The sequence below is a fragment of the Chelonoidis abingdonii genome, chromosome 1, assembly GCF_003597395.2.
Source record: "Chelonoidis abingdonii isolate Lonesome George chromosome 1, CheloAbing_2.0, whole genome shotgun sequence".
Taxonomy (NCBI): Eukaryota; Metazoa; Chordata; order Testudines; family Testudinidae; genus Chelonoidis; species Chelonoidis abingdonii.
The window spans coordinates 71,201,947-71,215,538 of NC_133769.1; the positions used below are offsets into that span (position 1 = coordinate 71,201,947).

General features: G+C 40.8%; 1 protein-coding gene across 1 annotated transcript in view; it reads right to left on the reverse strand.

The window, feature by feature from the left end:
- ZFC3H1 (zinc finger C3H1-type containing) overlaps positions 1–13,558 on the reverse strand; it is a 61,077-nt gene extending 47,519 nt beyond the window's left edge. The window contains exons 1-2 of the mRNA XM_032803822.2: positions 12,897–13,558; positions 5,251–5,670 (exon numbers count right to left, since the gene is read on the reverse strand). Of these exons, the coding sequence (XP_032659713.1) occupies positions 5,251–5,670; positions 12,897–13,467 (991 nt within the window). The 5' untranslated portion in view covers positions 13,468–13,558. The remainder of the gene's footprint in view (positions 1–5,250; positions 5,671–12,896) is intronic.
- Between the last annotated feature and the right edge of the window lie 34 nt (positions 13,559–13,592).

Here is a 13,592-nt window from a genome sequence, read left to right on the forward strand (position 1 = left end):
GGAGAGCGATCTGCAGTCGATTTGGCAAGTCTTTACTAGACCTGCTAAACTGATTGCCCATGGATCAATTTCAGAGCGTCAATCCCTGCAGTAGTGTAGACCTGCCCACCGGCTCAGTACAGCACTGAGCACTTTCAGCTCCACTAGAATTTAAGAAGCTCAGTACATCTCAATAGCTGCTCAGAACCTTGCAGGATTAAGTTGAAAACTCAAAGCTGGAGAAAAACACTGATGCACCTTCTGCACCTCCAACGAAACCAATTTTAGGGTTATCACTGGCCTGGTATGTAGTAAAACTCACCAGCTGAAGTCTACCCTGCAGATATGCTTGACTGTCCACCAGTCACATTGCCATCAAATGGGAGGGGAAAAACAACAACAGCGGATGGATCATTCTCCAAGATCAGTGGGTTTCAAACTTTTTTTTTACTGGCAACCCCTTTCACATCACAAGCCTTTGAGTGTGACCCTCCCCCCCAAATAAATATATTTAAAAGTGTGTTTAATTTAACACCATTATAAATGCTGGTGGCAAGTGGGGTTTGGGGTGGAGGTTGACAGTTCACGACCCCTCCCCCCATAATGACCTTGCAACCCGAGGGGTCCCGAGCCCCAGTTTGAGAACCCCTGTCCAAGATGCTTTCTCTCCATATAAAAAACCCTTTTTGAGTGTGTCCCTGCCCACATGCCAAACTAGGAAAAGAGAAACTGACAACCCACTTTTCTCCCTGCTCTCAAAGTTCTAGCAGAAGACTCTTCCTAAATATTAAGAAAAGTAGATACAAGGCAAATGCAATCTCAAAACATAAAATAGAAATTTTAAAAGATACAAATGGTATATAGCTCACCCTGGAGATCTCCCTGCTTGCCATGCACTTCAAAAGAAAAAAACAAAACAAAAAACCCACACACATGAGAACAAGGGGAAATGGGATGACGCCAGCAATGTTTTACCTTCATTTTCTTCTTTAATATTTCAAAAGCTGTTTACACAAGCCAGACCAACAGATCATAAAAGTGATAAATAAAAGCACATGGAAGACATTGTAAAAGCATCTGAAACCACTTTAAAGATTTAAAAAATCAACTGAACAAGCTTCTCTTGTTGTGGGAGGTGAGAGCACAAAAGGATTGCAGTACTGATTCTTGGGTTAAAACTTTACACTAAGTGAAGTTTGGTATTCAAAGAAAGCTAACAGCATAGCTGAGTTATAAACTTTTACATTAAAACGCTAATAAGCCCTGAAGCATAAAGGCAACAGTAGACACCACTAAAATAAAGCTGATGCAGATTGAGAAATTTATTGGATTTATTAATAGCACTTCCATCCTTTTCACTTCCAAACTACTGTTTAGTTAGCCACAGAACATGTACAGGTATTTTTCCTAATACCACGTGCCTCAACGCTGAACATTAGAGTCTCTCTCCATGCCCCTTCAATCCATGGATTCAAGGTGAGAAAAGGTGCAACTAGTGCTAGTTGTGGTGGTAGGAGTTTCTACAGTGTGGAACACATGCTTCCTAAGGCTATGTCTACACTACCACGGTAAGTCAACCAACGCTACGCCACTCCAGCTATGTGAACAACATAGCTGGAGATGATGTACCTTAGGTCGAGTTACCGCAGGGTCTACACTGCGGTGGGGTCGATGGGAGAAAATCTCCCATCAACTTACCTCACTCTTCTTGTCAGGGGTAGAATACAGGGGTTAACCGGACAGCGATCTGCAGTCGATTTGGCAAGTCTTTACTAGACCCATTAAATCGACTGCCGGTGGTTCGATCTCAGAGCATCGATCCCCGCTGTAGTGTAGACCTGCTTTTCCCCAGAGATGGACCAAGACTAACGCATATCACACCGCCGACAGTCATATGGTGAAAATATATGGTGAACAGAATAGGGCTACAAACAGCACCTTGGGGTATTCCACAGAGAGGAAGATATAGAGCCTTCACCTGAGTAAAAGGAGGACAGTTAAAATTAGCATTAAAACTTTGTTTTAGAATTAAGGCCTGATTTACACAAGGAAATTAGGTCGGTATAACTACATTATTCGGAGTATGAAAAATCCACAATGCAGTTAAACCAACCCAACCCTCTCATATTGATAGAGAATTCTCCAGTCAACCTAGTTACTAGCTCTTGGTGATACAGATTACCTTCACTGACAGAAGCCCTCCCATCGGCATAGGTATTGTCTACACTGAAGGCTGCAGGTGTGCCCCAGTGGTGTTTTAAGTGCAGACAAGCTCTAAAATAGCTCTTCAGCTATAATGCACTCATAAGGGCCTTGGATTAGCATTTGATATAAATATCCTGTGATACAGGACGTTTTCTTATAATCCCCTATGCACTGCATGCAGCCCTGAATAGGATACACTCATTTATCTTAGAAATACCTATCTCACTTGAGATCAATTTACAGTTGTTGAAATCACTTGGTGCTCTTGCTATCAGATCCTGGGATAAAACTAAGATTAGGGACAGGGCTCTTAGCTGAATGCTTTGCTTTTACAGTGTGTTCCCTTGAGTGTCTACTAGAATCCAAGTTCTGATAGGTCTCAGGGCGTGGTGCAAAGCCCATTTATTCTGTTTTGTTTCTGGTTAATTACTATGCATTGTGATTATTAATTTGGATTGTGTATTATCATGTGACCTTCAAAGGTATACTGGAGATACTTGTGGTACTGGTCATGCAAGTATAATTTAACAGTGGCTTATGTAAACTGTCTGCTTTTAATATTTTTTATGTAATGGGGTTAGCTTCTACCATGTTAGGTACTAGACACGGATTAAAAATAAATTGTGCATCCAAGGATTACAGCATTCATTTTACCACTAGCATGTACAATAGCAAAAGAAGGCTGAGAGGGGATATGACTGTTCTCCATAAATACACCAGAGGGGTAAACATGAGGTAGGAAGAAGAGCTATTTAAGCTCAAGGACAAGTTGGCACAAGAACAAATGGGTATGAACTGGTCAGGAATAAATTTAAAGCTGGAAGTTAGAACACTTCTAACCATCAGAAGAGAGAGATTCTGGAACAACCTTACAATAGGAATAGTGGGGACAAGCAACCTACTTAGTTTTAAGCTGGAGCTTGGTAAGTTTATGAACGAATGATATATGGAGTTGTCTGTTACCACAGAGGACTGGACTCAAAACAGGAGATCCCTTCCAGCCCTATGTCCTGCAATACAGAGTTAATTCATCTTGTGTTTAAGTTTTTATTGTTACGAATTTGGGGGTTGGGGTTGGTGTTCGTTTTTAAATAGCTCCTTTTTATTCCCCAGACTCACAGGTGTGTCAGTTTTATTCCTTTCTCTACATATTCACTTGTCCTATATCATACTGGTTCTTGCTCTATCACGAAGATATGACTGCTCCTCTAAGCCTGGTATTAAAGTCACATCCACACCTTTATCATTTTACCTTGATTACTATAATAATCTTTTGGGCTTCCGTACCTTTTACCTTCCCTTGTCCAGATTATCTAAAGTACTACAGGTAAAACCATTTTCCTTAACCACTTATTCTTTCATTCCCTTCCTTTACTGGCTTCTTATTTCCTGTTGTTGTCATGCTCAAGCTAATCATCTTAACTCTAAATGCCTTTGTCTTACATTTCTCATGCTCTGATGCTTTATATCTTCTCAGATTCATGCTTTCTTCTGTGCTGTGTCTACAGTTTAGAACATCCTCCCACTTCTGTTCATCATGCTTCTATCTGGCCCTCTTTCAAACTCACTTCTTATATAAATCTTCCCTACCTCTTTCCCCTAATGATTTCTCCACTTCTTTTCCTTACCTTAACTCTTACCGTGTGTTTTATTTTATATTACAACTTAAGTTCTTCTGAGCAGGAACAAGTAACATTTATTACACTACAAGAAACACTTAAGAGATAAAGACTCTCACCCTGGAGTATACATGATTGTCACTAAATTTCAATCCTCCCCTTTCAGCTTTAAGAGATTTCAGAGTAGCAGCCTTTTTAGTCTGTATCCACAAAAAGAACAGGAGTACTTGTGGCACTTTAGAGACTAAGAAATTTATTTGAGCTTAAGCTTGCGTGTGCTACAGCGCACTTCATCGGATGCATAGACTGGAACATATTGGATGCATAGATATCTTCTTGCTGTATGTTCCAGTCTATGCATCCGATGAAGTGGGCTGTAGCCCACAAAAGCTTATGCTCAAATAAAATTTGTTAGCTTTAACAGAGACACTTTTGCCATTGCACATTCTAGCCTCACAAGAAGGAAGCCAGTAAGGAAAAGAAAGGGGAAAATATAAGAGATGATTAATTGAAAGCCCAAGATTCCAATTATGAGCATGATGCCTCAGGCTATCAATTAAGCATTAAAAAAAAAAAAAAACCTCAAGAAAACGAACTACATTTCAAAAGCAGTAAATTGGCTCTTAGCACTAGTTATTCCACCTATTCTTTTACAATGTTAACAGCAATGCTCCCAGTGAAATTTAAGGCTGCCACAACTCTCGTTTTCAAGGGTTTTTTTTTTGTTTTTTTAAATAAAGATAGCACATGTTATCACAGTAATCAATTTTGGGCTTGTCAAAATTAAATTACCATTTTTCAGTTAAAAAGACCAGCACTAAATAGCATAATTTAATCACTCAGAGCCTTTTATTTAGGATGCCACAGTCAGGAGCCACCAAGTATGACATCCATGTTTGGCCTTCAGGTGATGTTACCATAGTAATAAAACTATATTTTTTTAAAAAGTGTTTCTTTAGGCTATTAAAAATGAAATTCTTTGGATTTTAATAATTTATTGTAATATGTGCTATATGTTTCCTTTCTATAGTTAGTTAATGTGGATGGGGGAAAGGGCTGATTAGACAACTAGTGATTCATCAATTTCACTTTCTGAGTCTCATGCACTAACATAGTGTTGAAAACCTAAATATAAAAAGAAGGGAAATAGTCTAATGTTGTTCTCCTGCCCTACTCTCTCTACAAACAAGTTATTTACATTCAAGTTAGAAAATGTTGTGAAAATATTTATAATTTATTTTATATTTTGGATCAATCTTTTAATGAAATGTTGAAGATGTTATACTTCAAGACAAGTTCCAAATTTAAAATAAAGTTACTTGATGTAAAACCACTTTCTTTTAACAATATCAAGGTTCAAAGAGGCATAACTTTCCTGAATATCTAGCAGAATCACAAAGATGCTTGCTGTAACAGGTTAATGCAGATAGGAATGTTCGATAGTTACCTTGACTGGATTCTGTGAGTTCAGATTTTTGTGACAGCTGTTTTGTTCCATCTTTAGTTTTTTTCAATCTGTTCCTCTCAGCTGGTGTAGACAGTTTTTGCCTAAGAGGTTTCAGTTCAAATGCCTGAAAGGCTATAACCTGATTTTTCTCCTCAGGAGACACTTCTTTTATAGCTTCTTTTGTAATACTGACATTTTCTATAGCTATTTGGTCCTCAGTGTTTGCTGTTTTAGCATCATCTTGGTGCACAGTTTCTTCTCTGTTATTCAGAGCCAGTTTTTCATCTTTATTAATATATTCAAGCTCAAGCTGAATCTGCTTGTATTTCAGAAGAAGATCCTCAAAGCTTTCTTCCACACAGTTTTCATTTTTAGATGAGTAGTTCTGTTTTCTAGATGGGGATCTTCCAAATGTTTTGGCTGAATTATTTATTAAGAAAACTAAACTGAATCCATTTCTGCCCTTAATATGAAGATACAATCAATGATGATTAAACAACAATATGTAACAAATTAAAATGTATGCTCCCACTAGAGTAATTTTGTATTATAACTTCATATTGAACTCTCTTCCCCATTTTCAGAAACAGAACTTAATTTGTCAAACACATAACAATATGCATATTTTACACATTAGTCTTAAGAATGGAATATAAAGTTTACATACTGATCACACTTACGCACTGTCAAGTAGCATCTTCCTGCTCAATTTCATTAATTCACATTTCTTTTTAGGATACTTTACAATTGTTCTCAAATGTAGAAAAATCCCACCTTGTGAGTTTCATTTTTTAAGACTTCTGTTTACTCTCACAGCTCAAGGAATTGCTCAGCAAGTCTCCTTCCTCTCCACCGACAACTTCCAACTCACTGGAACTGCAATGGTGGAGGCTGATAGGGAGGAGCTCATCTGGTGGTTAGACTTGCTCAAAGCAAATTAGTGAGCGTCAGACTTCTCTGACAGAAGTATGACTCAGCCACTGACTCTCTCTATGTGGTCTTGAATAAGTTACTTAACTTCCTTCTGACACGGTTTAACCATCCATAAAATGCTGAGACCAAGACACAGCACAGTTAAAATCTGTAGCAACCATGTCCCAACATCTGAGCTAAAGCCATGGATAATTACCACCACCAACTAAGAAAAGTACACAAGGAGACAAGGACTCCAGGACCTATCATTAGAACAGTCAGGAATACACTAGTGTGCTTTGGAGCCACTGCTCAGGACCAAACTTTTTGGTTCACAAGAGGTTGTGCATGCATTCCCAATGGACACTGCTTTTCTTTAGGGTTCTGGCTTGGCAACAGGGGCCTGACCCACAGCCCAGAGCAGATAACGGAAAGACTCCTGCCTTCATGGATCAGGCTTGAGTCCACATACACAATTCCACAAGGAGAATGCAGAATTATCTTATCTTATTAAAGACTGTATTTCCTGCCATAGTGACACATGGAAGATTTTTATAGTAATGATTATTAACATTAAGATTGTATATACTAAAAGTGCCTATTATGATTTGAAGAAGTCATGTAAATATATTTATTAAGAAATCAAAGTACTTGCCTTCTTTGAAAAGCTATTTGAAATCCGATATAGAGAACCAGATTATATTATTACTGCTACTAATAATCTAAATAGCCTTCTAATACACTCTGTTATACCAACGTGTACTACACGCCATTGGTGCATTTACAGACTGCTGAAGGCACTCAAGATATTCCTTGTGCTTTATTGTTTACATGAAACCAGGACCCAGAGATTACATCTCCTTGGACAGCTTATAGCCAAACTAAGTGCCTATCATTGTTTCTTATCCAAATAAACATGAGTTCTTCAAAATTTAAACCAACCTATTTGACACAGTTAAGTGTGAACCAAAAACAGCAGAAGACCCTCTGGCATTTTGAGTTTACTAAAACGGCTATATTAGAACTTCTTTTACCCTAGTCTAAACTTTAGAATGCTAACATAGCTATTTAATAACTCTTCTGCTGGACTCTGCATTAATTAGACTAAACACCTCAATTCTCCAAAAGTTATATTTATACAGCAAAAAAGCTATTTTAACCTGATAATAAGTTAGCCTTGCTCCTTGTGCAACAGGTGAACATTATGATAATTTAAGATACTTTTCCACTAAGTCTGATGCGTACTAACAACAGAGCTAAAATTAAAGCACAATGAAATTTCTGTAATCTGTGAATTTAAACATGCTGTGTATTCAGATACAGAACTATAATTATCTGCACAGCATTTCAAAGCAAAGCCACCCTCATGACCACAGGGGCATGAGTGACCTGAACATATCAGTATGTTCATCTCAGAGAGGTTTGAATATCTTTGAAAAACATCCTCCAAAAACTGCTTAGATTATTCTAGCAAAAAACATTTACCATTGCCGTAACATGTCGAGCCTCAGCATAATGATCAACAAGAATGAACAGTGTACAAAACAAAACCAAAAAACTAAGATAGTATATACAAAAGTGCCTATTAGGATTTGTAGAAGCCCTGTAAATATATATTAATAAGAAATCAAAACTACTTCAGAATTCTGTAATGGATAATCCCAAACCACCGTAAGTGGGATATTTGCAAATTGATAAACATTGCAAAGTAAAAATGCCCCTTACACTGGTAATTGGGGGGGGCATTAGCAGACAATCCTAAAGTTTGCTTTTTTTCTAAAGTAACTTTATGTATTTTTTTTTCTAAAGTCTGCTTAATGTACTATTCTGTATCTATTGCTCTTCTCTCCTGTGGGATGGCCTAAAGATGAGGAACACTAAGAGGATTAGAGAGCATGTTATTTTTGTTTTGTTTTTTCGAAGAATAGGTAAAAAATGGTAGGGGAAATGCCCTAAGGTGTCTCAAGGGTGGAAGTGGTGAGGAATTCTTAAAAATACAATTTAAAACATGTAGGACTAGGTTAAGGACGGGCAACACAGATACAAATACGAAGAGATTAAAAAAAATGAACAGGCTACAGCTGTTATCCTTCAAAACATTCTGCAAAACCTTCATTCGGAGCAGAAGAGCCAGGCAGGTTAAAGAAACCCTCAACTCAGCAACTAAAGACTGATGAAAAACAAACAACAGAAAGAGCTTGAAACTTATTTCCCCATTTAACCTACAGATTTGAAATTTCAGCCAAAAAAAAAAAAAAAAAAAAGTACAAAATATAAGATCAATCATACTGGGTAGGACCAATGGTCCATCTAGCCCAATATCCTGTCTTCTGTCAGTGACCAGAACCAGATGCTTCAGAAGGAATGAACAAAACAGGGCAATCTTGACTGACATATTCCATCATCCACTCCCAGCTTCTAACAGTTGGAGATTTAGGGACACCGAGAGCATGGGATTCTGATCCTGACCACCTTGGCTAATACCCACTAATGGGCCTATCCTCCATGAACTTATCTGAGTTTTGAACCCAGTTATACTTTTGACCTTCACATCATCACATGGCAGCGAGTTCCACAGGCTGACAGTGTGCTAAGTTACCCTTGTTCATTTCATTGGGTAACCCCCAAGTCCGTGTCTTATGTGAAGGGGTAAATAACACTTCTCTAGACCATTCATGATTTTTTAGCTGTCTACCACATTCCCCCTTAAAGTAGTCTCTTTTCTAAAATGAACAGTCCCAGTCTTTTTAATCTCTCGTTTGGTAGTTGTTGCATACTCCTAAATCATTTTTGCTGCCTTTCTCTGCATTAGTTCCAATTTAACATATCTTTGGTGAGATGGGGTGACAGAACTGCACACAGTTTTCGAGGTGTGGGTGTAGCATGGATTTATAAAGTGTCATTATATTTTCTATCCCTTTCCTAGCAGTTCCTAATATTGTTAGCTTTAATTACTGCTGTAAATTGAGTGGATGTTTTCAGAGAACTATCCACAGTAATTCCAACATCTCTTTGAGTGGTAACAGTTAATTTAGACCCTATCATTTTGTATGTACAGTTGGGATTATTTTTTCCAATGTGCCTAATTTGCACTTATCAACATTGAATTTTATCTGATATTTTATTGCCCAGTCACCCACTTCAGTAAGATCCCTCTGCAGCTCTGCTTTGGACTTAAACATCTTGAGTAATTTTGTATCATACACAAACTTTGCCACCCTACTGTTTATCTTCTTTTCCAGATCATTTACGAATATGTTCAAAAGCACTGTTTTCAGCACAGATTTTTGGGGTACCCCACTGTTCACTCCTGTCCATGGTGAAGATTTATTCCTACCCTTTGTTTCTTTTCTTTTAACCAATTACTGAACCATGAGAGGACCTTCCTCTTATCCCATGATTGCTTATTGTGCTTAAGAGCTTCTGGTGCGGGACCTTGCCAAAGGCTTTCTGAAAGTCCAAATACACTGTTTCCACATGCTTGCTGACATCCTCCAAGAATTCTAATAGATTTGGGGAGGCATGATTTCTCTTTACAAAAGCTGTGTCGACTCTTCCCCCAACATATTGTGTTTGTCTACGTGCCCGACAATTCTGTTCTTTATTATAGCTAGGCTTACCAGCCTGTAATTATCAAGATCACCTCTGACGCCTTTTTTTAAAATCAACATTACATTAGCTATTCTCCTGTCATCTGTGTGTATAGAGGCTGTTTTACATGATAGTTTACATTCCAATTAGTACTTGTGCAATTTCAAATTTGAGTTTCTTCAGCACTCTTGGGTGAATACCATTTGAGTCCTGGTGACTACTTATTATTTATAAGTTTGTTCCAAAACCTCCTCTACTGATGCCTCAAACCGAGACAATTCCTCAGATTTGTCATCTAAAAAGAATGGCTCAGGTGTAGAGATCTTCCCCACATTCTCTACAGCCAAGACTGATGCAAAGACTTCATTCAGCTTCTCCACAATGATTTGTCTTTGAGTGCTCCTCTAGCACCAGATTGGCCAGCAGTCCCAGTAACGGGTTGGCATGCTTCCTGCTTCAGGTACTTAAATAAAAGTTGCTGTTAGAATTATAAGAGCAACTAGCTAATGACACAAAAACTTTCTTGGCCTAACCTTATTATACCTTTGCACTTGACAAAGTTCATGCTCCTTTCTATTTTTCCTCACTAGGATCTGACTTCCACCTTTTAAAGAATGCCTTTTTGACTCTAATCACCTCGTTTACTCTGCTGTTTAGCTATGGGGGCTTTTGGGGGGGGGTGTGTGGATGCTCTTACTTTTCTTTATTGGAGGTATATATTTAGTTTGAGCCTCTATTACAGTGTTTTTTAATAGTCTCCATTTAGTCTACAGGCATTTCACCCTTGAGACTATTCATTTTAAATGTCTGTTTAGCTAGCCTCCTCCTTTTTGTGTAGTTTCCCTTTTGAAGTTAAATGCCACTATGGTGGGTTTCTTTAGCATTTTTACCCTTAAAAGGATGTTAAATTTAATTACATTAATATAATATATGGAGATATACCTATCTCATAGAACTGGAAGGGACCCTGAAAGGTCATTGAGTCAAGTTCAGCCCCTTGCCTTCACTAGCAGGACTAAGTACTGATTTTGCCACAGATCTCTAGGTGGCCTCTTCAAGGGCTGAACTCACTACCCTGGGTTTAGCAGGCCAATGCTCAAACCACTGGGGCTATCCCTCCTCTCTACATTATGGTCACGATTACTGAGTGGTCTGGCTATATTCGCCTCTTGAACCAGATCCGGTACACCCCTTAGGACTAAACCAAGAATTGGTTAAAGATGTAAGGAACTGATAAAGAATACTGTGACTGAACATCAGTTACAACATTTATGCACTGAACTAAAAGTTAAAACCAAAGAAAAATGGGAGGAGTACTGAAGACAAAATTGAAATACTTATCTGTAACAGGAATTTAGACTCCCACATGTATTCCCCTCTAAAGGTTAGCTGTAACTCAGATGGGGATTTCTTCCACACCCAACAATTAATCTGCATACTCTACACAAGAGTTCACAATCCAGACTACTGACATCACTGAGGCTCCTGAAACATTAAGAAATATTTCCTGGCGCTGTTCAAAAAAGAGGGGCTGCTGGAGCCATGTATGCAAAGTCCTGGTTCCGTAAGTAGGGGATACCACTTCTCCCTGTCAGAGATCACACATATTAAAGACTTCTCAAAGGGTTACTTGCCACTGGAAATTCCAAAGAGGACTCCAGAGCCCACATGTGTATATCTACCCTGAAACTTGGAGCAAACCTCCCAGACATGTAGACTCACACTAGCATACTAAAAATAGCTGTGTGAGATTGTGGAATGGGCAGAGGCTCAGGCCTGGGTCTGAGCTCAGGTGGCTGGCCCAAGCCTATTCCAGGGCTGCAACATCCACACAACTATTTTTTGCATCTGTCCACTTGCAGTGTACACAATCATATCATTCTCTTAGCAGGGAAGCGAAGGGTGCTGCTGAAGGCATGTGTCCAGAAGTCCTCACTCCACTAATACCAACAGTAGTACAGGTAGCTGCACTATTTCAGAGTGTTGTAATATCAACTGTGGCAGGTAACAAAAGTTGGGGTAAATGCAAAAAATGATTAAGCATTTCATTTTGAAATCCTATTTCTAGTTTAGAGCCTATAAATGATATTTCAAAAATCTCAGTTCATTAAGCAGCAGTGACATTAGTTCCTCCTGTGTAATGTTTATCAATAAATTCTGTCTAAAATCCAGTTAAGCAGGGCTAGAATCTTCTCAATTATTATTTCTTTCAAAAAATAAAATATCATTAGTTTCTTCATCATAAAGAGTGTAAAAGTTTCTGAAAGCACACCAGTTCAATGCACCCATTCCTGATCCTCCACCGATGCGTGGTTTTCCCACTGTAGACCCGGACAAACACCTAATTAAATTAAGGTGAGAGAACCTTCCTCACTCGTTTTACCATTTCATCTGCCATAGGAAGACCCATTAAGGCTTTGCCCAGACTGTCTGACCAACACTATTTAACATCTGATCACACAACTATATCCAACAGTCACAGTTTGTATGGCTTTGTATTCTAGAGTGAACAGGACTCTGCTTCAAATGGCCATACCAGACAAAACTGGGCTTGATATATGTGCTATGCATACATCTCCCAATGAAAGTAGAATTAAAGCAAAGCACAGCAACAACCAAGATTAGAAGAAGGCACAAGTCTGCACTACAGTTGACAATGCTGAAAGTAGAATGGGAGACGTACTGAACTCATCACTGCCCAAGAGGCAAAATTAGCAACTTCAGAATTTTACTGCTCAGATAATTAGTCTAAGTATTTAGGTTAAGGCTCCCTTCCCTGGGGTTTTGCAGGTCTCCTGTCAGGCGGGGGAGGACAAGAACGCATGGAACCATTGAGTTTTGCATCAGCTTTCAGGCTTTGCGTCTAACACTGACCATCAGGATCAGTGACCCAGCTTCACACCAACCCTTCTACATGCACCCTGGGGAATGCGACCCTGAGACGCAGCCCCTGGATATGGATGGGAGCGTGCTCAGGGGTCTTATGCCGTTCGATGTAGATAGGGCCTGAGTGATGAGCCATTCCCCTTCCCACAGCCGGGTCCTAGCCACACATCGCTGTCGGGAAACAAGGGACACAGCCAGGCCCGTCCCGAGCAGTGGGATGAGCCTCTCCCCCCCCTTGCTGTCCCGCACAAGGATACACTTCCGAGGGGACGGCTCCCTCCAGCCCTGGCTGCAGCCGAATCCGGATCCTCCCCCGCCCCCCGGCGGCCTTCCGGGGGGGTTGCTTCCGCGATCTCCCCCACCCCGGCTCCTGTCCCCGCGGCCCCCGCCGCGGTAAGGCCTGCCTCGGAAGCGGAACCGATCCAGTGCGTTGTGGCTGCGCTCCCAGAACGAGAGCCTGGGGCCAGAGTCGGAGTGGGAGTGGGAGCCCGGAGGCATCCGTGACGAAGGCAGTGGCGGCGGCGGGTGAGAGCGGAACGACTCCTTGGGCCGGTAGCCGCCGTGGCCGTGCAGGTGGCCGAGCTCCGGGGGCGGTTGGTGCCGCGAGCGGGGGAAGCGGCGCGAGGAGGAGAGGGAGGCACCGCCGCGGAGGCTGGGAGGCGGCCTGCGCCTCGAGTAGGGCCTGGTGCTGATGAGGCCGCTGGCGGGCTCGGAGCCGTTAGTGTCATCGTCGCTGATCTCGCCGTCCTCCAGCTCCCCTTCCTCCTTCGGAGACAGACCGCTAGGCTCCAGCGGCGCTGCCTCGGCAGGGGCTGTGGCCGCCGCCATGGGCGCTCCGGAGAAGCAGGGAGCGGCTCGTAGCGGTGCAGGCGCTTTCGATGCCAGAGTAGCCCAGCCCCAAAACTTCCCCACCACCTCTGTCTTCAGGATTCCCCCGCCTTACCCCTCCCCCC